The sequence below is a fragment of the Bombina bombina genome, chromosome 8, assembly GCF_027579735.1.
Source record: "Bombina bombina isolate aBomBom1 chromosome 8, aBomBom1.pri, whole genome shotgun sequence".
Taxonomy (NCBI): Eukaryota; Metazoa; Chordata; class Amphibia; order Anura; family Bombinatoridae; genus Bombina; species Bombina bombina.
This window is the reverse complement of record NC_069506.1, coordinates 245,789,438-245,814,174: the sequence shown is the minus strand read 5'-3', so window position 1 is coordinate 245,814,174 and position 24,737 is coordinate 245,789,438. Positions and strand designations below refer to the sequence as shown.

The window sequence follows — 24,737 nt, the reverse complement described above, 5'->3', positions numbered from 1 at the left end:
TATGTAATTATATTCATTTTACTCAGGTGATATAAAATTATAGGGCATGAAGAGGCCACTCAGCTAAGTAATTAAGAGAAATGAAATGTTAAACAGCCTCTTAGTGAATAACAGAGGCCTAGGTGGGAATTTGTCATAGAAGGGCAACAGAAAATTTTAGGCTAACACAAAGAAAAAACATAGTATACCCAATACGTCTACAGCATTATAATTGTCCCAGAGTTTATAGGCCAGCTTGAGACCAAGTTGTAATGTCATTTAAAGGGACCATAATGCGCTATGGGCATAGAGTACACTCAGCTCACCCGATTCCAAGCTTAACCAGAGTCCAATGTTGTGCAATGGAGGAGTATCCATATTGCTGGAAGTTCCTTTGGGCAGTAACAAAACTCTCAGATTGGGAATCCTTGCGGTGATGAATCTCCCAATCGTACTTCAGTCTCTCAGAAACTAAATATGTCACACCCTGAGGGCGCCTTCCCAGGGTCCGACTCGCTGTATCTTTCACTTTAGCAGAGACCAATGTATCAGGTGTTCCAGAGGGTCCCAATGTTGACCTTTCACTTTCAGCAGGGAATCGATCATATATGCAGTTGCTTCTAGTGCGGACAAACCCAGTCCGTATCTGTTGCACTCCGCTTTGCTCCGTTGCACGGAGAGCCGGTGCGAACTGCTGAGGTCCTGAATCAGTAGCATGGCTATGGGAGCTCGCATCCGGTCTGTTATAGGCATCAATAGCTGGTACTGGGCGGATTGACTCGTCTGCCGCACTCTGTAGATCATCGGGTGCGGGCTGTGAGACCCCATGTAGCTGCAGAAGTTGCTGGGTTTCCTCGGGGGGTATGCTGTGGCTTGCAGATGACAGTGCTAATGCCAGTGCCCCCTCCAATTTCCGGAAATGGTTACAAAGCAAGTGCTGTAAATTTTCCTCCCAACTAGAAGCCACAATCTTTATAACTTCAGCTTGTATTGGGGCTTTATCGTGTCTCTTGCATCCAGTATGCAAAACCCTGATCCTTATGCAATAAACACTCTCTAAATCGGCTTCTGCACCATATGGCCTCCACGTGGGAGAAAAAAAAAATGGCTACTCCTAAATGTTCTGTGTATCAGGCGGCCCACAAAACAACTACCTTCTCCTTTATGTTGCTGTTATTCAATGTCCCAATTGTTCCTAGTCGTCTCTTAAGACCCAGGGATGTTTATAAAGTGGATCTATGCTGGGCTGAACGGTCAAATATATAAAATTATAATCTGTTTCAGCAGAGCTGAAGTGAAGAGCGACCGTTCAGTTCTCAGGCTAGCTCTGCCCCCCCAGGGTTAATATTTTGATTTGTATTCTATAGTGTATGGGGAGAGTGTAGGGACTGGCAGAGCAGCTGATATATGGCAATTCAGGAGGATAAGTCTAGCTGAATCATTTATGATAAATTGAAGGGGGAGAGGCAGTGTTTGGAAAGGCCATTAAGGAGTAGGTTGCTGTAGTCAATATATGACAAAATTAGTATTTGTGTAGTTCCCTGGGTAAGGAAAGGGTAATTCTGGAAGTGTTGTGTAGGTGAGCACAGCAGGGTATGGCAAACGCTTGTATGTGTTGAGTGAATGTGATTTCAGAGTTAAAGGGACAGTCTACCATACAATTGTTATTGTTTTAAAAGATAGATAATCCCTTTATTACCCATTCCCCAGTTTTGCATAACCAACACAATTATATTAATATGTTTACCTCTGTGATTACCTTGTATCTAGGAACCTTCTTCCAGCCCCCTGATCACATGACTGACTGTTTATTAACTATTGTCTTGCAGTTAGCATTGTGTTGGTCTTATTCTTAAAGGGACAGTAAACCCCAGAATTGTTGTTAAAAAAAGGTAGATAATCCCTTTATTACCCATTCCCCAATTTTGCATAACCAACAGTTATAATAATATACTTTGTACTTCTGTGATTACCCTGTATCTATACCTCTGCAAACTGCCCCCTTATTTCAGTTCTTTTGACAGATTTGCATTTTTAGCCTATCAGTGCTGGCTCCTAGGAACTTCACGTGCCTGAGCTCAATGTTATCTATATGAAACACATGAACTAACGCCCTCTAGTGGGGAAAAACTGTCAAAATGCTTTCAAATTAGAGGCAGCCTTCAAGGTCTCAGAAATTAGCACATAAACCTCCTAAATTTAGCTTTAAACTAAGAATACCAAGAGACCAAAGCAAAATTCATAATAAAAGTAAATTGGAAAGTTGTTTAAAATTACATGCCCTATTTAAATCATGAAAGTGTTTTTTTTTTTACTTTACTGTCCCTTTAAATAACTCCCTGTGCCTGTACACAGTGTTATCTATATGGCCCATGTGTACTTTGTCTCTTTGTGTTGAAAAGGAATTTAAAAAGCATGTGATAAGAGGCAGCCCTCAAGGATTTAGAAATTAGCACACAAGTCCGCCTAGGTTTAGTTTTAACTAATACTAAGAGAAAAGCAAATTTGATGATAAAAGTAAATTAGAAAATTGATTAAAATTACATGTCATATCTGAATAATGATAGTTTAATTTTGACTAGACTGTCCCTTTAAAGGGACTGTATACACTCATTTTCATATAACTGCATGTAATAGACACTACTATAAAGAATAAGATGCAGATACTGATATAAAAATCCAGTATAAAATTGTTTAAAAACTTACTTAGAAGCTTTCAGTTTGGCTCTGTTGAAAAGGTAGCTGGAAAGCCCACTGCAAGTGGGAAATAAGACACTCCCCCCTTCCCCCTTCTTTTGCATATGAAAAGACCCTTTATACAAACAGGAGCAAGCTGGAGTAGGTATACGTCAGTATTCTCATAAAACTTTGGGGCTTGGTTAGGAGTTTGAAAATCAGAGCAATGTTATTTAAAAATAAGCAAAACTATACATTTAAAAAAAAAACACTTTATGGGCTATATAAATAGATCTACAAAACATTTATGCAAAGAAAAAATGAGTGTATAATGTCCCTTTAAGTGCGACACCAAGACAGCACACCTGGGATGAAGTGGTGAAAAAAAGTGTTTTAACTGTTAAAGAAAAGTTGTGTGTGATGTCTAAGAGACAATTGAGTTGAGGTAGTGTGACGACATCCAAGAAAAAAAGTGCAGAGATAGTTGGTAAACAGGTTGAGTAAAGAGGAAAAAGATATCGGGAGAGGACAAAAATAAGGAATAAAATATGGGTATCAGTATTTAAGTGGTACGAGAACCCAAGAGAAGGATATGTTCTCCCGTGAAAATGTAACCCAAGACAGTCATAATGTGGTATTCCTGAGACAGGCAAAGCATCAGAACTGTAAACAAATGTGTGAGAAGATAGGAAATATACCAGGAGAGGGCTGTGTCTTGGATGCCAAAATAGGCAGGTTTTTTTTAAGGGAAAAAAATTAAATATAAAGAATGGTCACCTGTGTCAAAAAGCAGCAGATAGATTCAGACTAGCTAGTAAGTAGTGGTGGTCTACATTAGAGAAGAGCAGAATGTGTGTTACTTTTATGAGAGCAGTTTGTGCTTAGGACCAAAATTTGAGGAATTCTGGTAGAGTAAATTGAGATAGGGGCTTTTTAGCATTAGTGGTATTTCAACATGTTGAGGAAATACCAGTGGTGAGACTTATTAAAGAAATCAGAAGCAGAGAAGGAAGGAATGGCATTGAATGAAAAGGTGAGATAAGATAGAATAATTATCCCTCTGTTACAGGAGAAAGTTTCACAACAACAACTGGGTAGAAGGGGTGAGGGAGAGATAGTTTCTCATTGTCAGCTATATTACAAGTGATATGCAATAATCTGATTTTTTTTTAGCAGGTGGTCATAGCCAAATTAGTCTTCTGGGTTGATTTTATTGCAACGTTATATTATGAAGCCCACATGGTCTGGGCAAGAGAAGGATGAAAGGAGGTGGTTGTTTCATCTTAGAAGTCTAGAGATCTAAGTCTTTCCAAGTTCCTTTAAAAGGTATCAGGGGGGCTAACAAGGAGCAAGAATGAATAATATTTCAAAAAGATGAAACTAATACAGTGGAAGCTACAGAAAACCTATCCCTTCCTTGTCTATCTTGTGCCTTGGGAGTGAAACGGAATTGCAGGCCACCATATGACAAGAAGCTGCAGCAGATTTGTTGGCGGAGGGCTAAGAGGCTAAACAGTCTACTCCAAAATGGTTATTTAAAAAAAAAAAAAAAAAGTTAAATTCCTTTATTACCCATCCCCCACCCAACATGTTATATTAATATACTTTTTACCTTTAAGCCTCTGCAGACAGCTCCTTCTCTCAGGGCTATTATATATCGACTTGCATTTTAGCCAATTCATGCTGTGTCCTGGAAAACTCTACAGGAGCGAGCACAATGTTATGTTAGTCTTAGCCTTTGGGCTACATTATATTGTAATCTGGGGTTATAGCAATAAAATGTGTAACTCCAAGAACACGTCACGTATTAACTTCCAATAACATACACAAGAATCGATGTTATGAAGGACTTTAATGCTTTGTCATATTTACAAGAATAAAACAGTCAATGCTTGAGCATGAAGCTAATTTACAAGAATTACACAGGGAAGGTGTGTATGTAAAATATATATAACACACCACACAATCAACTTGTTTGTTGGCTCCAACATCCTTATTTGGATGTTTTAGGACTGATTTACCAACATTGTACACCTTAAAAATAAAACTCTAAAACAAATTCTAAAATGTGTTAAAAAAAACCCTTGAGTGACTCTCAATATGAGAAGTTACCACTTAATATACAAGACATCCCTATACGGTCTCCTGTGTGTGCATTGGGTCAGGCATGTACATTGGGTCAGGTATATCATGGATGAGTGTAACTTTCTGAGACCTCTTTCTGCAGCACCGTTTGACCCAGACCCAATACATTAGAGCCATGAGAGCCCAGTAGCTTGCATATATCACTGCACCATACATTAGGTAAAACAGCTCTTCTTGCTGCTGTGGGGTGTTCCAGTCCTTAACAGAGTCTTTGTAAACACTTAAGGAGACTCCACCAAGCAGAATGAGTGCCCATATTGACAGAGGTAGGAGAGGAATGTAATTACCAACAATCTTCTTACGCCCAGATGTTCCCCAGCTGGACTTGTTCATGGTCACAATGGCAAAATATTTGCTAGGGAGAAGGCCACACAAGTAAAGCATGGAGTAAAGAGACATAAGAATCATGATCATATTTCCACGGAGCCAGCAGGCATATAGGGATTTGCAGACTGCTATGAACTGGATGCAGAGAAGGAGCCACACAATATTCCACAAACTTCCAGCATAGAAGAGTCGGATGATAGTTACAGTGACAAAGAAAGGGAAGGCACCAGTTACCACAGATTCATAGGTCATCCACAGGCTATGCTTGTGCCACCACTGAGCGTTAAATAGCCATTCCCGATAATAAGACTTGGTCCAGCGGGTCTGCTGATTCAACCACCTTAAGAACTGAGAAGGGCTCTCAGAGAATGCTCGAGATTTGGGTGTATACCTAGATTTGAGAGGAAAAAAATTGTTTTTTAAATTAGTCAACCTAAAACAATCTGGACTTTGTCTACCACACACACACACACACACAGTACTTACTTTGTGCCATATCCCAGACTGAGCATCCTGTTAGTTAAATGTCTATCATCACCCAGTGTGCAGTAGGTTCCCAGAAACTTCTGACTGTGCCAGGGATCCAAAAAGGTTTGAAGCACGTCATTCCGATACATACCTGGGGAAAGAAATTAAAAACAACTTTGTATCATTACTAGCAGAACTGCCAGACTCTTCCAGATTTAAAGGGACAGTACATAGTGTAATTGCTTTACCCTTAATATGAAACAAACTTTTTTGTATATGAAATTGCTAGGTTTGTGCTTGGAAGCCACAGTCTATTACAATGAGTTAGGCTTGCAGGTAAAATTCTGTCATTATGTTATCACTTTCTGTACACACTTTATTCCTTATGTTTATAATACAAAGCTCAATACCTAGAGAGAACAATTGGGGGGGGGGAGAAGAGATATCTATATAATTAGTTCTTATGCACCATTGCTCTGATTTTCAGACTCCTAACCAAGCCCCAAAGTTTATGTGAATACCGTCAGCTATCTTCTCCAGATTGCTCCCGTTTGTGTAAAGGGTCTTTTCATATGCAAATAAAGGGGGGGGGTGTCTTATTTCCCACTTGCAGTGTGCTTTCCAGCTGACTTTTCAACAGAGCTAAACTGAGAGCTTCTAAGTTTTTTTAAACAGTTTTATACTGGATTTTTATATCAGTATCTGTGCATCTTATTCTTTATAGTAGTGTCTATTACATGCAGTTATATGAAAATGAGTGTACACTGTCCCTTTAAAGGGGACTTCAAATCCAAATGTTATACCCCTCAAGGATTTAGAAACAGCATGCAATTTTAAACAATACACACTTCTATCATCAATATGCTTTATTCTCTTTGTATCCTTTGTTGAAAAACGTATCTAAATAGGCTGTACCTTTAGTACAGGTGGGTATACCACAGGCTAAATCATTTATTTCAAATGCCAAAATAAGGGTAAAGGAATTACTTGTAAACAATTTACAAAACTCCAGCAGACAAAATGGATCACTGGAAACAAATTAAAGGGGAGAACATTTTTTTGTAAACTGTCCATGAATGGTCTGTACTGCACTTACGAATGTAGTTACAGCATAAAGATGTCATAATATAGTGTTTTATAGCTAGAACACATTTGAAGCTTCCATGCCTTACCTAAAGGCCCACTGATGCAGGATACACAGTCAAAATACGATTGTGAGGCTCTTTCAACATTAAATGCCATCCAGTATCTCAGATTGCTCATGAAGCTGATAAAGGAATCATAGGGATTTAGAATCCTGACATCTCCTCCCACAGCCCCATACAGCTCATTGGACTCCAGGACCTTTACCATTTCAACAGTGGCCAATTCATCCATCTTTGTGTCAGAATCGCAAACCTAAAATAAAATATATTATATGCAATACAACGTATAATGCTGAAAGCTTAACACTATTGTTTTATGCAGAATCGTGTGCGGTGCGTTTCAAAAGCAAATTATTTTAAATTGCACTAAGCGTAAAAGGATGATTTTGCATTTTTCACCTAGGAATCAGTTGATTATTTGCTGAAATTGCAGACACTATATTCAGAGGTTTTAGAATACAACTTGGGAACACGAGTCAACACCGAATTGGTTTTGTTTAAACTACTGTTTGGTCTAATAAGAGGGTGGATAAATGTGCTGTAAAGGGAACTGGTGCAGGACTGTATATTGCCTGTATGGCTACTAGTTAGCCTATTAGAACTCGTGTTATGTAGCACACAGAGAGGCAAATCATAGCAGATGGAGTTACCCAGTGGGGTTGATAACCTTCACTTACCTGAATATAGTCCACAGTGTCCCCAAGGGCTCTGAAAGCAGTGTACATCACCTCTCTTTTTCCACCCCACTGCTGCATGATGCACACACAGCGTTTTGTCTGGACCAGCTCTTCCACCATTTTCCCCCCAGGGTCCTCCTTCAGAAGTTCTGTTTCTTGCCCGGGTTCCTGTGGCTGTGTAGTCGTGTGATAGTTCCTTTCCCAGACATATGTTCCAACATCTTCTCCATGGAAGACATCCTTGAACATTTCCATCATGTATGCATCATCTTCTGAGTTCCCATCTATGACAAAGATGATCTTTAGTTTGTCCTTTGGATATTTGACATTCCTACAGGATTCTAGACATTGTCTCAGGTAATCTGGGTCTTCCTGATAGCCAGCAATGGTTAGGGCCACGGTCTTCTGAAAGCTGCATTCCAGGTTACTTCTCTTTATTTTCCATAATTCCAGAGTGGCAAAAAAACTCTCGAGAAGGAGGTGGAGTACCATTAACGCTCCATAAAGCCCAATAGAGATTAATAGGGTGTGGTCCTGGACTAGCTGGTATTCCATCACATATGCTGTAGTGATAACAGCAAGAAGTACTACAGCAAAGCAGTAGACGAATATTTGTCTGCCCAAGGAGAATTTAGGTTGTATGTTTTTGGAATTCCCGGGACCTGTAGGGTTCTCCATGTCTTCCTGTGCACAAGAAATACATTTATTATTATTATTAAATACAAACATATTGCATATTTCTCTTGCAAGCAATTAGAAGTTAACTGTTTTCAGGGACACTTAATTTGTTGATTATATAGACACAGAAAAGGCTCGTTTTTAAAGCACATAACTTTAGATAAACTGTCTGAACTTAAATATTAGGGTTTTATAATTGGTTTTATTAAAGGGACAAACCCTAATTTTTTCCTTTCATGATTCAAAAAGAGCACATGATTTTATACAACTTGCCAATTTGCTTCTATTTCATGTGCTTCCTTCTCTGAAAGATTTATCTAGGAAAGCTCAAAAGCAGCAAAGAACCTAGGTTTTAGCTGCTGATTGGTGGCTGCATATATATACATATAAACCAGTTGTGCATTGCTGGTCCATCAACAAATGATACCAAGAAAATTAAGCAAGTTTGATAATAGAAGTAAACTGGAAAGTTGTATGTTCTACCAAAATTATGAAAGAGATTTTGGGTTTTATGTACCTTTAAGCTTAAATGGATATAAAACCTAAAATATTTTTCTTATCCTTTGTTGAAAAGCGGGAATGTAAGCTCAATAATGTGCAAGTGCCTGCAGCCCTACATGGCAGCAGTCTCGCTAAAGCACTTTAAGGCAGAACTATTTCCTGTCAGCTACCTACCTATGTATCTTTAACAAGGAAGAACATGAGAATGAAGCAAATTTAAGTTACAAGATAAGGCACATTGGAAAGTTATTTAAAATTCAAGGCCCCATCTGAATCATGAGAGTTTAATTTTGACCTGGCTGTCCCTTTAAATTTATAACAACAACTTGTTAAAATTCGGTTATTTTACACAACATTAGCAAATGTAGGCTTCCTGCAGAGATCTCAGCAATACAAATTATTTGTATCAAAACTGAAACAAAACAACCCACCAAAATAAATATAGCAGATGCTTTTCTATAATTCCAGATATGTAGACGGAATTAAACGGTTAAGGATGGTTAAACTATCAGACTAATGTCCTTAAAATATAAAAGTTAAGACAAAGAAAGTTATCAGTACTCTGAATTTTAAATACAGGTAAATGGCTAAACCTTTACTGACCCCTATACCAATAAACAGAGCCTAGGTGTAATATCCAGCATTCAGTATTAATGTACACTCACCAAACCAGGAACCATCCTGCAAGTTCTTCAGATGCCTATGGAAGGGAATAAGGAATGGATTTGTGTAGTTTACCTGGCCTTTTAATTATTTGTGCTCACATAAGCCACGCCCCTAATTAACTACCCCCATCTGGAGTATATGTATATATATATATATATATATATATATATATATATATATATATATATATATATATATATATATATATATATATATATATATATATATATATATATGTATATATACAAATGTGTGTGCGCAAAAAATCGTTATAGTATATATATTTATAAATATTGCTACATCAAAGTAGATGAAACAACAAATGGACACTCAAATTTAAAAATAGATTTAAAAGTAATACAAATCCCTACACCACTCCTTTAATATACATCAGTTAAAAAATCATTTATCAAGCTCTTTATAAGGAACAATCTACCCATATATATATATATATATATATATATATATATATATATATATATATATATATATATATATATATATATACACACATATATAAATACACACACATATATAAATACACACACATATATAAATACACACACTTAGGTTACTATAAATTATTAAAATCAAGACCTGACTAAAAGATAATTTAGTAATGTTTATTACATTCCCCAAAATACAGTTTGGTACATTACTAACAATCCTTAAAGTTAAAGGGACAGTCTAGTCAAAATTAAGCTATTTCGTGATTCTGATAGGGCATGCAATTTTAAACAACTTTCCAATTTACTTTACTCATCAAATTTGCTTTGTTCTCTTGGTTTTCGTTTTTGAAGGCTAATCCTATGCAGACTCAAACGGATTTCTAAACTGTTGAAAACCGCCTCTTATCTCAGTGCATTTGGACAGTTTTTGACAGTTAGACTCCGCTAGTTCATGTGTGTCATTTAGATAAGATAGCTAAAATAAAAGTCTTTTTAAAAGCACTGAGATAAGGGGGCAGTCTGCAGAGGCTTATATACAAGCTAATCAGAGGTAAAAAGTAAATTAATATAATTGTTTTGGAGATGCAAAACTTTTTAAACAATAAAAATAGTAGGCTGTCCCTTTAAGTATATTACTATTACTCTATAAAATAAAAACGTATGCCTAGAGCATGTGAGCTATTTAACAAAGGAATTGTGAAATAAAAAAAAAGTATGTTGTGTGAGTCTCTTGCGTTGATTACTTGTTTAACCCTTTGTTGTCAGTAATAATTTAAAAGCATTGAAAAGCACCTTTAAATAAAACACCGCACAAGATATTCTTTAATTTGAAAAGCTGCATTAAATATATATTAGTTATTAACTTTATCGCAGGTAAAATATGTTTTTAAATGTATTACATTGGTTTTGTGGGGTTGTCATTTTCAGCCAATGAGCAATCTCTCTCTAGATCATGGGGGGGGGCACTTCCTAGTAGTTTAAAATAAATGTAATCCATTTTAAAATGTTCTGTATTACAACAATAGCACATTGTATATTCATGATAATACTTTTCTGGATTTAATATCTTTGTGTAGTTAAAAAACAAATTATAAGAATTAAATACAAGAACAAAATAATAAACAATAATTACAAGAAACAAATTTCAAGAAGAAAATGTTACATTGAATGAATACTCAATATAAAAATAAGCTCACAATCTAGTGTGGCTATATAATATTGGGTGTAATAATCTGCACTAAGAAGAAGAATACAATTATATTTCTTATAGAAAGTTTTGTTGGCAGAGAAGCAAATAAGGTATCTTTATTCTGCCCATTGCTTGATGTAGTTTCTAATATTTGGGTATACATCATATCTGCCCATGAGAGCTCATTAAAACTATCAGAATTGTATATTAGAATATTTTACTGTAGTCTCCTATTTCTAAACCCATCTTTTATAAACACTTTTAGATTCATTACATATATAGAAACATGTATTTAACTACATGTGAGCCATTCTATTAATATAAAATACAAGTTCATTATACTAGGATACTAGGAAATAGTGAACATATTAAATCAGTGCCCCAAAATACTAAATTCCTGATTTTCACATTAATTAATTAAAAAAAGACAGTTATTGTGAATGTTTGTCAGTTAATAAATTGCTCTGTTTTACATGAACTGTTAATAAATTCATACATACATATGTTGACACAAGTGTTGTTTTGCATATTAATCTCTTTATAAATGTCTTTGGTCTGGCACAGGGTGGGGGGTCCACGTAGGCAGAGAGGTGAGGCTCCAGAGCTGATGTTAATGAAGGGTGGGTGTGATGTGTCTGCTGGGAGGTGTCACTGATGGGTGCTGTAATAATGAAAGTGTATTTGTGTGGGACACAAGACAATAGAAAAACTCACTGAGACGTGCACCTGAACTTTATTTATTAGACAACAAAACTCCTGACTCCAAACCAGAACAAAAGCCTCTAATGTGATTAAATGATTTGTCTACTAGTGACAGAATTTATAGCAGACCGATTACCAGTCAAGCTGTTTTAATAAATAGCTATTTTAAAAAAAAGAATATATATATATATATATATATATATATATATATATATATATATATATATATATATATATATATATATATATATATATATATATATATATATATATAGTGGTGTTTTCGCAAACAATGTCATATAATTTGATGCCTGCAACTAAATGCGATTAGCTACATTTGGAAAGAGAAGCCATTGCTTCTTGTGACAAAGTTGACAGCTTAAAACTTTACAGGCAATGATAAAAAGACAAATATTTATAAAAAACATGAAACATGTAACAGTAGAGCAATGTCTCATATTTTCTTTCAAATCTGAGAAACATTTTGACATTTTGTGTCATATGTGTAAGACCTATTTAAAGATACACTGGTGTTATTAAAGGGACATATATTGTAATATAAAATGTTTAATTCAGTGTAATATTGTTTATATTATTGTTATATATATATATATATATATATATATATATATGTGTGTGTGTGTGTGTGTGTGTTTAAATCATTCCACAGGATAAACACATAATTAAAATCCGCTCCAGAGCAGCAATTCACTGTTGGAACCTAGCTGAACACATCTGCTGAGACAATGACAAGAGGCATATGTGTGCAGCAACCAATAACCACATGCTATCTCTCAGGAATGCGTTGCTGCTCCCCATACCTATCTAGGTATGGCTTCAAAAGGATACAAAGAGAAATATGCACATTTAATAACAAAGAAATGTGGAATCTGTTGGTGATCTATAAATACATAATAATTAATAATATAATACAGCAAGTGTTAATGTTAAACATGCAGCAAGAATACAAAATATCTCGTAATTGTGAGATTAGTGTTTCTTAAAGATGGTCCTGATATTGTGTATGTCCTAAAGTTCCTCAGATGTGCCCTATGGTATCATTTAGCTGGAAAACCTGGTCAAACATGTTTTATACCTGTTGCAAGAACCACAGAATAATATCTGAAATATATTATTTGTTGAAGGGTGATATAAAGGGAGTGTGCTGTGTGGATATTTAGTTAAAAAAAAAAATTCTGCTAACGTGATGTGCTGTTGAGAAGAGGCATGATGAGTTGTACTAAAGCATGGGGCAGAGATTTAGACTGGCAGAACCACTACTACTCACTGTAGCAATTACTGCTGATGCACATTCAGACTTCCCAGTTATAGTTAGTGCTATTAGTTTTCTTTTATTTCTTATTTGTTTATTCTTTATTGTCATTGTAACTACATTGCCACATAAATAGTCATATCTCATATAGTAGTCAGGTTTATATAATCTATAATGATCTCAGAACAACACAGAATGAAATCTGCAGCTCACAAGCAGAACTCACATGTAAAATATAATTAGTTTATGTATTGTGTATACAGTATAAGAAAAGAGGTCAATCAAATGCTTTACATATTTGCCTTAGAGCATATAAGGCTACGTGCAAAGCACAACTAACCCTCTCCCTTTATTCTTTTAATGATTTCCTTGTGTAATTAAGCTGGAGGCGTCTGAATCAGTTGTGGTACCTCAATGTCTCCCTAACATACATTTACAGCACTCTGGTCATTGCATATAAAAAGACAGGCACAAAATCCCATTACTGATAAACCAAATAATCTATCAGCTATTGTTAAATGTATCAATAAGGTTTAGATAAAGTTGTTTGCTATTGACATTGTGTTATAAAACAGTTTGTAACAAAAGTTTGCACCCCTCACTGCTCCATTTAATTTACTGTATCACTTTTTTTTTTATTGCTGGGACAGTTTATTCTGTATCACGACTAAACAATACACATTGTGCCAATCTCAAGATATTCAGATCCACTGGATTTGTCATTATTGATTATCTGCGTTTGTCTGTAGTATCTAGTTACAAGTTAGACACTACTATAAAGAATAAGATGCACAGATACTGATATAAAAATCCAGTATAAAACTGTTTAAAAACTCACTTAGAAGCTCTCAGTTTAGATCTGTTGAAAAGGTAGCTGGAAAGCCCACTGCAAGTGGGAAATAAGACCCCCCCCCCTTCTTTTGCATAGGAAAACCCCCTTTACACAAACAGGAGTATGTATCTGTCCATATTACCCTAAAACTTTGGGGCTTGGTTAGGAGTCTGAAAATCATAGCAATGTTATTTTAAAATAAGCAAAACTATACATTAAAAACAAAAACAAAAACGTTATGGGCTATATAAATAGATAATCTATAAAACATCTATGCACAGAAAAAATAAGCATATAATGCCCCTTTACCATATTTATTGCTCATTCTATAAATTGTGCTTTATGACATCACTTTTAAATCTTCTGCACAAACTTCAAGGTATGACCTTGTTATGTCTATAAAGAATGGGTAATAGATAAACTTTTTTTTTATCTATGTTATTTTTATTCCACTTATTTGGTAAAGTTCAAGAACAATATGGAAAAGAACTTAAATGTTGCATCAACAAGCTATTGTGTTGCCGTTGTGTACAAGATTGGGGTCAAGTGAGGGCATATAGGTCATTAGCATAACAATTCTATAGAAGCTAAAGGTCTAGATAAATACTATGTGTAGAACTGTATATGTTTTCTGAGTGTTTGAAAGTGGCTCAGGACTAGAGAGTTAAAGGGACATTAAACCCCCCAAAATATTTCATGATTCAGATAGAAAATACAATTTCAAAAAAAGCTCTTCAGTTTATTCCTATTATCAAATTTGATTTGTTTTCTTGCTGTTCTATGTTGAAGAGATATCTAGATATAATGCTGCTATCTAGTGCTCTTGCTAATGTATAACATTGTTGCAAATCTGCTGCCAAATAGAGCTGCAGACACGTGCACGCTTATGAAATTACCTTCCTGCTTTTCAACAAAGGATAACAAGAAAATGAAGAAAAATATATAATAGAAGTAAATTGGAATGTTATTTAAAATTGCATGTTCTCTCTGATTCATGAAATAATAAATGGGGGTTATGTCCCTTTAACTATGGCATCTTTGTGAGTTTATCACTCAGGTTAATGGGACAGTAAATACAAATTGACACTTTCCTAGTTACGATCAAGCATGCAATATTTAAAAACTTCCCAGTTTACTTTTATTATCAAAACTGCTTTGGTTTCTTGGTATCCTTTTTTGAAGAGTTACCCTACCAGCATCAGGAGTGTGCATGTGTTTTAGCACTTTACTGTCCTACAATTCTAAAGGCACCTACAGGCTCCCGAGCTGCTATGAGCTGATCTAGGTTTACTCTTCAACAAAGGGTGCAAAGAGAATGGTGCAAATTTGATAATAAAAGATAATTAGACATTTTTTGAAAGTTTAAAGGAATATGAAACCCATTTTTCTTTTCATGATTCAGATAGAGCATGTGAGTTTAAATAACTTTATAATTTACTTCTATTATCAATTTTTTTCTTGGTATCTTTTATTGAAAAGCAGGGACGTTAGCTTAGAAGCCGGCCCATTTTTGTAGCACTATATGGCAGCAGTTCTGCAAGAATGTTATCCATTTACAAGAGCACTAGATGGCAGCACTATTTCCTGGCATGTAGGGCTCCAGACGCCTACCTAGGTTTCTCTTCAACACAGAATATCCTGGGAACTAAGCAAATTGGATATAAGATAGAAAAAAATCTATTTATTTTTTTACTTTAAAGGGACACTGTACCCAAATTTTTTCTTTTGTAATTCAGAAAGAGCATGCAATTTTAAGCAACTTTCTAATTTACTCCTATTATCAATTTTTCTTTGTTCTCTTGCTATCATTATTTGAAAAAGAAGGCATCTAAACTTTTTTTTGGTTTCAGTACTCTGGACAGCACTTTTTTTATTGGTGGATGGATTTATCCACCAATCAGCAAGGACAACCCAGGTTGTTCACCAAAAATGGGCCGGCATCTAAACTTACATTCTTGCATTTCAAATAAAGATACAAAGAGAATGAAGAAAATTTGATAATAGGAGTAAATTAGAAAGTTGCTTAAAATTTCATGCTCAATCTGAATCATGAAAGAAAATTTTTGGGTACAGTGTCCCTTTAAGTTACTGTTTCTTTAATACAGTGCAATAACTGTTTTCAGATTCAGAGCCCTATTAACCCATTAGATTATGTTTTCCGAAATCCAGTTTTCAGGTAACAGGCAACATGTTTTCATTTTTTATATAAATATGCATACAATTATCTAATCTATTCATTATGTTTAAATATCTTTCTGTTTTTCTGTGTAATTCTGAAAATCAGGTTCCTCTTGCGGATCCTAACTACTAAGGTTTGCAAACCCAGTGTTTGATAAATTGTATTTTGACCAGTTTTTCAAATAACTTTTTATTGCATTAAGCCACCAGATACTTAAAAATATATGGACATATTTCATAATTGTACTTTTGTATTAAGCATAATACAACAACTGAAATATATTTTCAATATTTATTATTATTGAACCCTTTTCCTTTAATTGAAACAATTGGTTTTGCAAATCTTAGAACTGAAATTAATTAAACGGTAAGATGGCGCTAATAGCTTTGGGTTAAATATGGTTCTATTATGATCACCAAATGTCCCTTTGATTATCTATATTCAATAGGGTTTGAAACTTTTAAAGGTAGCCTTAAGGTATGTTGTTTTCAAATAAAATATTTTATAACAATTTCCAATCAGTGCACCTCACACTTATCTAATGTGACCAATAAGTTAGACTAGACTTGATTCTTAGGTTTAAATAAACATATACTTTATTCTCCACCAGTAAAAACAAACAGTAAGTTGTCAGACGATCAAAATCTACTAAAGAACAAAATTCATTCATACACACATACAACCTCAGTTCCCTATCAGACTTCGTGTAGTGTCTATAAGTATCTAATTGAAATAGCAGCGAATCAAATCCTTCTACTGTGATATATAAAAAAGATATACAATAATGTGCAAAATACATAAAATTGTGCAAAAATACAAAAAAAGGGGGGATGAACCAAACAATAATGTTATACTTTTAGCCACTTTTGGAACCGGTTCCTATTACACCCAAATACTCCTTCTTAATGTTTGTGTAAACAATGGAAATGTTAATGGTCTTTTTGTAGAAATCTTCAATAGGTCAAACAGTCTTTCTCATAGGCACCTTTTCAATAAATAATTGCGGATCCAATCTCAATTAATAGCTGGGTTAAAATTTCAAGTTAACAGCTGGGTTAAAAAGTTCAAATTTCACCTCATACAGGTTTTCAGTTCGAGTTCAACTTGGTAATTTTTCTTAAAAAAGCAATGATTAATCAGCAGGTCAGCTACTTGTTAGCTGGCTCTTACCTGCTTCCTCCTCCGGCGGTGTTTGTGTTATTGTCAGACCGGGAGTCCTCGCGCTCTTCCACTTCAAATGCGCCTCTGACGTCACCGGCTTCTGACAGCTGTTCAAAGGAATGAAAAAATACTTGCGCAAGTATGCCTTTGTGTCCATTCACCGTTGATATCTCTGCACTTGAGTACTTATCGTACGCAGAGGTCTTTGGTTTTTCAGCTTGGCAGCTCTTTACTCCCTCCGGATCGTAAGTGTATATTCTTTTGCAGGTATCGCTCACAGCACTTTCTACGCGTTTCACCCCTGTTATCCGGGGCTTTCTCAAGATCGGTGAACAGACACAAAGGCATACTTGCGCAAGTATTTTTTCATTCCTTTGAACAGCTGTCAGAAGCCGGTGACGTCAGAGGCGCATTTGAAGTGGAAGAGCGCGAGGACTCCCAGTCTGACAATAACACAAACACCGCCGGAGTAGGAAGCAAGTAAGAGCCAGCTAACAAGTAGCTGACCTGCTGATTAATCATTGCTTTTTTAAGAAATATTACCAAGTTGAACTCGAACTGAAAACCTGTATGAGGTGAAATTTGAAATTTTTAACCCAGCTGTTAACTTGAAATTTTAACCCAGCTATTAATTGAGATTGGATCCGCAATTATTTATTGAAAAGGTGCCTATGAGAAAGACTGTTTGACCTATTGAAGATTTCTACAAAAAGACCATTAACATTTCCATTGTTTACACAAACATTAAGAAGGAGTATTTGGGTGTAATAGGAACCGGTTCCAAAAGTGGCTAAAAGTATAACATTATTGTTTGGTTCATCCCCCCTTTTTTTGTATTTTTGCACAATTTTATGTATTTTGCACATTATTGTATATCTTTTTTATATATCACAGTAGAAGGATTTGATTCGCTGCTATTTCAATTAGATACTTATAGACACTACACAAAGTCTGATAGGGAACTGAGGTTGTATGTGTGTATGAATGAATTTTGTTCTTTAGTAGATTTTGATCGTCTGACAACTTACTGTTTGTTTTTACTGGTGGAGAATAAAGTATATGTTTATTTAAACCTAAGAATCAAGTCTAGTCTAACTTATTGGTCACATTAGATAAGTGTGAGGTGCACTGATTGGAAATTGTTATAAAATATTTTATTTGAAAACAACATACCTTAAGGCTACCTTTAAAAGTTTCAAACCCTATTGAATATAGATAATCAAAGGGACATTTGGTGATCATAATAGAACCATATTTAACCCAAAGCTATTAGCGCCATCTTACCGTTTAATTAATTTTTGTCTAAATTAACTGTCTAGGAAGGAGACAGTATCACAAGACAGGCATATTTGGGTCTTTGTCTAGCGCTACACACATCATCTTTATACACATAAATCTTAGAACTGGAAATGCACATCACAGCTCTCACAAGCCTAACCTAGCCACATATACATTATTCATGGGGTGCAACAAAAGTTGCTCAGATGCTGCGTTTACAAAATGACAATAGCTAGTTTTGCTTACAACTCTGGATAAGCTCCTTAAATATTAAGGAAATTCGGGCATTTGGCATTTTAATTTATTGTAAGACTGGCTACAGTACAGTCTTGTAACTACAAAGTATTTTATGTCTTTTTATTACAGAAATCATAAAGAAAAACATATTGTTAGAATATGAATTTTCAACACTGCACTGCTGATAATACACTGCATTGTATGGGAAATGTATTTTGGCTTCAAATCTCACGCAAACTAATTTCAGCTAACACAATCAATTCATACAGAACATTTATCGAGCTACAAGAGGACAAGTTCTCAAGTAGAAAACATGTCTAGCTGCAATGGCCACTTATAATGCAGCATTGCTTGGTGACATTTAGGATTGCACAAAAGCTCTCAAGCAACCAACCACATGAGAGAAGGGCCTGTCAATCACCCAATCTCTCTTTATTCTATATAAATGTAAAATGTAACACTAGAATGTTTGCTTATGAGATTAAGTAAATGGATTAGGACTTCAAAATTAAACTTTCATATTTCAGATAGAGTATGCAATTATAAAAATACTTTCCAAATTACTTATTCTGTCAAATCAACTTTTTGTCTTTATATCATTTGTTGAAAAGTAGGTCCTTTCCATGAGATCATATTGAGGTAGGCTCAAGAGTGTGCACATACCTTGCACCCAATACTAATATAGAAGGAGTTGAAGTCCAGCACGGGTTATGATGTTTGTCAGCTGGTAGGTGATATTCACCTGATTGTGCTTCATCAGTATAGTGCCAGGTCATATTTAGATTCTATATCATTAACCTAAGCAAGATTCCTCCATGGCTTTAGAATCAGGGACATATAATGATGACACAAAACATTTCCAAGGACTCTAAAGACAGAATTCCAGTACACACCAAAAGCTCTCTGATTATCATAGGGTCCATGTTTTACCCATAAAGGTAAGTGTCTAGAAACATCTCTTTTCTAGGCAGCTTTAAGTAGACTTCCCTTCAGAAGATGCAGCAACTCTCCAGCAACCGATGAGTAAAAAAAGACAGTGAAAATATAGCATTTTTATTTATTTTTTATTTCACTGGTACAAGCTATAAATATGCATACATTAAAGGGACAGTAAATGTTGTGTGATGTTGCATACAGGTTGCATAATTCTGCAGTATGTGGCATAAGGATAGCCTTTTGTTTGAAATGTTTTTTTGTTTTTTTAAATACCTCATTTGGCAGCTAAAACTATCCTTACCAAGTACTTATTAATTAGCACATAATGGGCTTACTGTCTAATCACAGTGAACCCAATCACAACGTTCAACTACATGTAGTGCATTCTTGTGGTAGGTAAAGCTGTTAAAAAAAACATACAAATGTTTGGAATAAAATTACAGAAACAAGGACAGAATAAGTATTGAAGTTGTATTGCAAATTTGTTGTTTACCATGTGCCAGATTTATCAACGGTTCAGCCACAGACTCCCATTAGCGAACTTGCAGCCTTATTGGGAGCCATCTTTGGTACTGGCAGCTGTCTGCCAGTACCCAGTTTGCAAAAAAAATGTGTTTTTTTTTTATTTTTATTTTTTTTTCTGTAGTGTAGCTTCCCCCCCCCCCCCCCCCACAGATCAGTAGTCAGAGGTACGCTCGCCACTATTCCGGCCCAGCGTTCCTGGATTTCAATCCGCCGCCCTGAAGGCGGCGGATCCCATAGGAATCAATGGGAGTCTGACAGCAGCGAGAGCTCATGTTCGCTGCTGCCCAATATCCCATTGATTCCTTTTTTTTTTTTTTTTTTTAATAATCTTTATTAATATCCAAAAAGAAAAAAAAACAGATACACCAGAAAAAGAAAAAACAAAACAATAATCAGCAAAACAAATTTCCCCAAAATAGCAACAATTCTAGATAAGACAGATAACACATTTCCAAATTAATCCTTTTCCCTCTCCCTGTCCCCCTATCCTGCCTTATCTACTTTCAACCATAATAACTATCCATGTGGTTAAAAAAAAAAAAAAAAAAGCCCCCCGCGACTCTCCCGCCCTCCACTCCCCTCTCCCCCCCGGCACCCCAGTATCTCCTATCCTACCTCCTCAGGTTATCTTTAAATTAATAATTTGTTCTATATAGAGTATAATGCCTTCACTTTGACAACAAGCAAATTCTCTCCAGATCCTGAGGAAGCAATTTCCTCTTACCCCGTTTATCTTAGACTCAAAAGTTGCCTTGATCATTGAGTCAAGCAAAAGATTTTTCACTTCCGTCATGGAGGGGATTTTAGAAGTGATCCAATGTTTGAAAATAAGTGTCCTAACAATTATTATTACCGTACGTATAAAATTTTCTATTTTTCCCCAAGAGTTATGGCCTGCCAAAAAGAGAATGGAGTCCTTTTCCAAGTAGACCCTCAGTTTCCCTATTGAAGAAAGATAATACTCTAACCTCCCCCAAAATTGTTTAAGCTTGGGACAATCCCATAACAGATGGCCCAAATTGGGATCTTGGAAAGAACATTTAGGACAAACATTGGTCACTTTTTTATTCCATTTAGCCACCCTGCGTGGGGTTAGATAATCCCTCTGAATTAGCCTAAATTGTGATTCTCTATAGTAAGAAGCCGAAAAAAGTCTTTGAGTAAATTTAAGACTGTTCATAAGTGATCTATCTAAGTCTTCTGAGTCAGTTATTCTATTCCACTGTTTAGCTAGCTCCTGTATCGCACCCTTTTCTTCTAAGGATAGAAGGAATCTATATATAGCTGACAGTAACCTTTTCTCTGGTGATTTAACATTAATAAGAAGATGATCCTCCCACATTTGGGGAAAGATCTTAACAAGACCAAGAATATAGCTTTTGATTTGTAAAAAGTAAAAAATGTGGTTTCTATGGATTCCTGGAAATTTTTTTTGGAGATTTTCAAATGTATATAATTTGTGATGATTATAATCATAAAAATCACTAACAATCAAAGGGTTAACTGGTGACCATTTTTCATAAATAGCTGTCATATTACCCAACGGGAATCGAGCATTACCCTTTATCGGTAGCCATTTAGAAATATTCTGCGCTAATCCCAAATGTTTAGATAGCTTCCTCCAGCACCACAGTATATCCGTAAATAGAGAATGGTCATAAATAGCCCTACTCAATTCCTTATTAGTAGCAAATAGAACAAAATTCAGGGAAAGGGAAGAACAGACCTGTCTTTCTAAAGATTCTTCTGAATATATAAAAGACAGTTTTAGCCAATCTACCGGAAAACGCAGAATAGCAGCCTGATTGTACCCTTCTAAGTTTGATAGCGCTAGTCCTCCTTTACAGTAAGGTTGGTATAACTTTACTAACTTGAGTCTTGGTTTCCTTCCGCTCCAAAGATAGTATCTTAATGCTTGATTAAAGCACCAAAGATCAATCTTCTTGATCAAAAAAGGGAGCATCCTCAGGCCTAGATTTAGAGTTTGGCGTTAGCCGTGAAAACCAGCGTTAGAGGCTCCTAACGCTGGTTTTAGGCTACCGCCGGTATTTGGAGTCACTCAAAATAGGGTCTAACGCTCACTTTTCAGCCGCGACTTTTCCATACCGCAGATCCCCTTACGTCAATTGCGTATCCTATCTTTTCAATGGGATCTTTCTAACTCCGGTATTTAGAGTCGTGTCTGAAGTGAGCGTTAGACATCTAACGACGGGGGACTTCCGGCTGGGGGCGGAGTGAACAGGTAGCCGACAGGTAGCTGCCGCCTCGCTACGTCTCTCCAAACATAGGAGGAATAATATACTCCAGCCTGCCGTAGGGTGCCTTGTCTCAGCAGTAAGACACTAAGACCGGCACAAGATTCCACGGAATACGGAGGAGAAGTCCCTTATTCGGCATAGCAATGCTCTTTTCGCTAAAGCGCACTGCCTGGAAAAGCCTTGTAAAAACAATAAAACCCTGAGAATCGGACTTAAAAAACAACTGAAATAATCCTCGCTGGGATACTCCTGATAGGTATACCTTGGTGCAGGAACAGAGACATTGTAAGCAGATATCTAACGACATAGCTCCATGTGCGGAACTTTCCCATTAGCCGATCTGCCGGTAAAAGAGAGGTGTGCTGTGAACACCTGTGGAGGGAGCCAATCCGGGAGAGACCTAGAGACACACCTGCATTGCAAGTGAATCCGAGTTGTGTTGCACGCCTGGAAGTGGTGTTTGGTCCCCTGAGCAATTTTCTCCCCCACCTGAAGTGTCTGCTGGGAACAAACACAGAGTGTGCGGTGGGCTACTGTAGAGAAGCGGGCTTAAATACCTGAAACAATCCTCGCTTGCTTATTTCAGATACTGGTACCATGCTGTAAGAACAGAGGCATTGTGAGTAGACATCCCGCGATATAGCTCAGTGAGCAGGACTTTCCCAGTAGTCGTTGTGCCGGTGAAAGAGGGGTTTGCGGTGAACATCTGTGGAGAGACCCAATCCGGGAGAAACCTGGAGACACACCCCCATCGCAAGTGAGCTCGATCGGCGATGTACGCCTAGAGGCAGTGTCGGGTCTCCTGGGCAATATTCCTCCCCACCTGAAGTGTCCGCTGGGATCGAACAAACGCAGAGTGAACGGTGGGCTGCTGTAGAGGCTGAGAGAGCAACGTCCCTTACCACGGACGGGCAAGCGCTGAAAGGGAGGCGCTGTCACTGGCTCCTTATTAACCCATCAGGGTATGTGTCAGCTCACCGGCAGCGGGAGCGTTGATAGTGAGCTCTGACCTTGGTGAGCGGAGGAGGGGAAATTCAACCCGGAAAGATCGCCCGCTGTTAGGGTGAACAATTCCTGCCTGAGGAGGTAGAGGTAAAGGTAGAGCGATAAGAGGGAGTAAGGTGTGACACCAAAGCAGCAGGATTTTAAGGTTCCAGCCCGGGAGCAAGCCATGTCTGCATAGTGCTTTATAAGGACAGAAGGGCAGATATAAGGAACGCTATAAATACTGCTGGATTATAAGAAACCCTGCGAAAGGAGTTTTCCTCTTTTTTCCTTTTTTTTTCTTTTTTTCCCTCCATTAGATCGAATGTGGAGGAGAGGGAAAGTAGAAGCCTCCAGGTTGCAGTATCAAGGGTGGTGAGCCTTCAAAAAGACATTTTCCTTTTTTTGTGTTTACTGGGACTGTTTGTGGAAATGGGGGAGTATTTTTATCTCCGCAAGTAAAGAATCTTATTTACTTAATTTCCAAATAGAGATAAAGGTATAAGCATAAGTATAGCCATAATTTCATAAGTTGTTTAGGAGAAAAATCTACTAGTATTGGTATTATCTTTAAGGTATAGATATCTTGAACGAGTTAGGTTGACATTTTTTTATTTTTTTTCTGGTTGCACAGTTAAAGTATAAGGTCTAAGTGAGACCCTTCCATTTTTTGATAAGCACTGTTTTCTTTTTCTTTTTTTTTTTTTCTTTTCTTTTTTTGTGTTGCACTTTTTGCTAAATATAATTAGTTTGATTACACTATTGTAGAAGAAAAAGAAGTACCCCTTAGGGGCTTAAGTATATAGAGCTATATTGCTTAAAACACACATTTGTATCTATATATACACAAAGGTGAATGGATAGATTTGTATCCTCTCAGAAAGGTATTTCACCAAAAATGCCACCTAAAACAAAAGATAAGAAAGGTAATACCAAAAACATTGACATGTCGCTTGATACCTCTGAAGAAGGGGGATTAACTAACGTAATGGTTAATAATATGACAGAACTGGCAACAGAAGTAGTTAAAATGATGACACCCCACCTTGAAATAATTAAGAAAGAAATTAAAATAGAGATATCTAATTTAGCTGAGGAGGTGAGACAATTTACACTTAGATTAGCCGAGGTGGAATCGAGGATGTCTGACGTTGAAGACAAAGTAAACAATCATGAGTCAATTATCACGGTTCAGGGTAAGTCCATCACCCAGCTACAAGCCCGACTAGAGGATCTGGAGGACAGATCAAGGCGGAATAATCTGCGGGTGATTGGCCTCCCTGAAGCTGTGGAGTTTCAGGATTTAATACTGTTTGCTTCTGTCACTCTGCCTCAGGCACTTCTGATCCCACCTCCACCTACTCCGTTTTTAATTGAAAGAGCCCACAGGATAGGAAGCCCCAGAGAGAATAAATCATTGCCCAAACCTAGACCAGTCATCTTTAAGTTTGTGAACTACCAGGATAAAATGC

The 24,737-nt window shown here is 36.5% G+C and overlaps 1 protein-coding gene across 1 annotated transcript; it reads right to left on the bottom strand.

The window, feature by feature from the left end:
• Window positions 1–301: 301 nt before the first annotated feature.
• On the bottom strand, window positions 302–22,880 carry LOC128638968 (hyaluronan synthase 1-like). The gene is made up of 6 exons (XM_053691111.1): window positions 22,839–22,880; window positions 7,418–8,101; window positions 6,768–6,993; window positions 5,614–5,746; window positions 4,829–5,518; window positions 302–1,061 (listed from the first exon to the last, which is right to left on the bottom strand). Exons 1-6 carry the CDS (start codon window positions 22,878–22,880, stop codon window positions 302–304), a joined length of 2,535 nt encoding a protein of 844 aa, XP_053547086.1.
• Window positions 22,881–24,737: the final 1,857 nt, after the last annotated feature.

Bases quoted from the DNA above. Each gene is read 5' to 3' on its own strand.
- LOC128638968 (XM_053691111.1), bottom strand. From the start codon at position 22,880: ATGGTACCAGTATCTGAAATAAGCAAGCGAGGATTGTTTCAG. The intron at 6,994-7,417 runs GTAAGTGAAGGT...ATTTTATTTTAG, and splicing joins ACACTGTGGACTATATTCAG to GTTTGCGATTCTGACACAAA. The intron at 5,747-6,767 runs GTAAGGCATGGA...TTCTTTCCCCAG, and splicing joins CTGCATCAGTGGGCCTTTAG to GTATGTATCGGAATGACGTG.